We start from the raw sequence: 3,494 nt of genomic DNA on the forward strand, positions 1-3,494 counted from the left end.
CACCCCAAGACTCCCCCACCCCAAGACTCCAAAAGGCAAATATCATCATTAGATTAGAGAGCAAAAGCAATCCAAAGATACTGGGTTACATATTCCTTCCCAAAGCAAGAAATCAGGTATCTCCCTCTCCCGGCTAATGGCTTATAAATTCACACTTTAAACAAAAGCCAAAAAAAAAAAGAAAAGAAAAAATCCTAATTCTCAAGCTTTCTACTCAGCACTGCCTCGCTCTTGATGATGTGTGTGCCTGCGCGTTTGAGAAATGGCGAAGATAGCCTTAAAGTATTTTCCATTTCATCAAAGAGCATAGATTACTTTCCTGGTTCGCTCCAATGTTGGTTTTATGCCCACCCCTTTTCCATCTGCCCATGTCTGAGATGCACAGTGCAGGCGTACAACCATGAGCAGCTTACGACACTCAGTGAACACTAGGTGCCTCTGCATGCTCTAGCAACACACTGCTCAGCTGAAGGGAAGGGATTCTTGCTGTCTCTCTCTCCTCTAAGCATCACCTAACAAGCAAAGCGAACAAAGAATGGAAAATAAAGCTACCCTTAGCCGGTCAGTGAATGAATGGTAATCTCTCTATGGAGTAAAGGTTGTGCCGGTCAATGGTCGTTGCAAATGATGGACATTAAACAGACTGACAAATCCTGTGGAGTCGTTAGTAAAGAGTTTGGAGTTTTTTTCACGCCACAGTGTTAACTGCAGAGAAAAGGACAGAGGGAGAAGCAGAAGATCAAGCTCATGTACATAGTTCTGAAACTTGCAGGTCCTAGGAGTCAGCTAAAAAGCTAGCTGGACAAGCCTTTCGGTCTTTGAGCAGAAGCGAAGTGAGACATTGTGAGCTTGCCAGCCTTGCACAAAATTGAAAGGGACTGAATTTGTAGCACAGAGGGGTCTTTTTTAGCTCTGCATATAATTAGTCCAAACACAAAGGAAGCAACTGAATGGAGGTTGTCACTCTCTGGAAAAGGGTGGGTAAGACACTTTTTAATTAAATTCTTTCATGAAGAAAGATTTTTTTTTTCTTTGCTGCAGCATTTAACATGAAAAAAATCACTATCATTTTACCTTTGAATGTCTGTGAACTTTAATGCTGCGCAGCTCCTGCATGCTGTAAAGTGAAATATTTGCCTCTGTGTTTGTTCTGTTTGCTGTTTTGCTTTGGTTTTCTGGCTTTGTTTTGGTTTTTGGTATTTTTTTTCCCTTCAATAAAATATGATGTAGAATTTGAAAAGATTCAATGGACATTCTCAAGCATATTTGGAAATATTCTTGCTAATGGATTTCCTTCTTATTGGTCTCTGTTTAAACTGGCTGCTGAGGAAGCCCCCGGGGTTGATATTGTGTACGCTGGGTATCTTTTCTAAAATGCTTCCAGCCGTGAATAGTGGGTGTCCACAGCTATGTCGGTGTGAGGGCAGGCTTTTGTACTGTGAATCACTGAATCTTACAGAGATGCCTCGCAACCTGTCGGGCATGATGGGCTTGTCTCTGCGGTACAACAGCCTTTCAGAGCTGCATGATGGACAGTTCACAGGGTTAATGCAGCTCACGTGGCTCTATCTGGATCACAATCACATTTGCTCAGTGGAGGGGAATGCCTTTCAAAAATTGCGGCGAGTTAAAGAGCTCACCCTGAGTTCCAACAAAATAACCCAACTGTCCAACACCACTTTCCGACCCATGCCAAACTTGCGCAGTGTGGATTTATCATACAACAACCTACAGTCTTTGGAGCCTGACCTGTTTCACGGGCTGAGAAAACTAACAACTTTGCACATGCGGTCGAACGCCATCAAGTTTGTGCCAGTGAGAATTTTTCAGGACTGTCGCAGCCTGAAGTTTCTAGACATAGGATACAATCAGTTAAAGAGCCTGGCTCGAAACTCTTTTGCAGGCTTGTTCAAACTCACTGAGCTGCACCTCGAGCACAATGACTTGGTGAAGGTGAATTTAGCCCATTTTCCCAGGCTCATCTCCCTTCACTCTCTCTGCTTGCGAAGGAATAAAGTTACCATCGTAGTAAACACTTTGGACTGGATATGGCAACTTGAAAAAATGGATCTCTCCGGCAACGAAATCGAATACATCGAACCTCACGTTTTCGAAAGTGTACCTCACCTCAAATCCCTGCAGCTGGACTCCAACCGGCTGACCTACATCGACTCCCGAGTCCTCGACTCCTGGAAGTCCCTCACTAGCATCAGCCTTTCTGCAAACGCCTGGGATTGCAGCCGTAATGTTTGTGCCCTGGCCTCCTGGCTGAGCAACTTCAAGGGTCGCTACGACAGCAATCTGCTCTGTGCCACCCCTGAGTACGCACAGGGCGAGGATGTTTTGGACGCGGTGTATGCTTTCCACTTGTGTGAAGACGCGGCAGACCCAACAAGTGTTAACACCCTCTCCCCGGTAACAAACAACAGCGACCAAACATTCAGCTATGGCTCTGCCACCGCCACATACGACGTGCAGGACAGCGAAGGGGATGAAACGACGTACGCCATAACCGTGACCATGCCCAGCGAGAACTCAGAGAACGCCGTCCAGATTCACAAAGTGGTGACGGGGACCATGGCACTGATTTTTTCCTTCCTCATCGTGGTTTTAGTGTTATATGTCTCCTGGAAGTGCTTTCCAGCCGGCTTAAGGCAACTAAGACAGTGCTTTGTAACACAGCGCAGAAAGCAGAAGCAAAAACAGACCATGCATCAAATGGCTGCCATGTCAGCCCAGGAGTATTACGTTGATTACAAACCCAACCACATTGAGGGAGCCCTGGTGATCATTAATGAGTACGGATCTTGCTCCTGTCACCAGCAGCCAGCGAGGGAATGCGAGGTGTGATTTTCCTTTGGGATTTAACCAGTGTGCAACCAAATAACAGCGTGCAGGCAGACAGTGGCACGGGGCTGGGGGGGTGGGGGGGTGCTGTGCTTTGCTGGTGGTTTCTGACGTGCTCCTCTGCCAAAATTGTTAAGAGGGGCTTGTCTAAAAGACTTGATATTTTAGCTTTATCGTGTCTTAAAAACCTTCAGGACAGTCAATCTTAAGGTTTCATATGCTAATACTCCCTCTGAAGATCTGTCAATATTCAGGAATCTGAGAGTGTAAAAAGGTACAAATTATTGATCTTTTGTAAACTAAGAAAAATGTTTAAAATAAAAAAATAGCATTTACAGTTTTTACAGACTGGTGTATATTACATGAATTGTTCCCTGTATACAAAATGCAACAGTTTAACCTCTTTTTCTCTTCATACTGAGTGTTGAAATGGAAGCCTAGGAGCAAAGAAGCCACATTAAATAGAAAACTTAAAATTAACAAGATGGCTTCACATTGTAATTAGTACACATTCTCTTACATCATGTTACTGAAGATATGGAGCATGACAATGGAATTATATTTTTGTTCACATGCTATCTGTAATTGGATGTCAGTACAAGGTGCCAGTGCACCTCAGAAAGGCTAAAGTTTTGGACGTGTCCCGA

General features: G+C 44.4%; 1 protein-coding gene across 1 annotated transcript; it reads left to right on the forward strand.

Moving 5' to 3' along the window:
- The first annotated feature begins 385 nt into the window (after positions 1–385).
- LRRTM1 (leucine rich repeat transmembrane neuronal 1) lies at positions 386–3,187 on the forward strand. The gene has a single exon (XM_010148313.1). The coding sequence runs from the start codon at positions 1,285–1,287 to the stop codon at positions 2,848–2,850; it is 1,566 nt and encodes a 521-aa protein (XP_010146615.1). The 5' UTR covers positions 386–1,284; the 3' UTR covers positions 2,851–3,187.
- The last annotated feature ends 307 nt before the right edge of the window (positions 3,188–3,494 follow it).

Source organism: Eurypyga helias, unplaced genomic scaffold (genome assembly GCF_000690775.1).
Source record: "Eurypyga helias isolate BGI_N326 unplaced genomic scaffold, ASM69077v1 Scaffold39243, whole genome shotgun sequence".
Lineage (NCBI taxonomy): Eukaryota > Metazoa > Chordata > Aves > Eurypygiformes > Eurypygidae > Eurypyga > Eurypyga helias.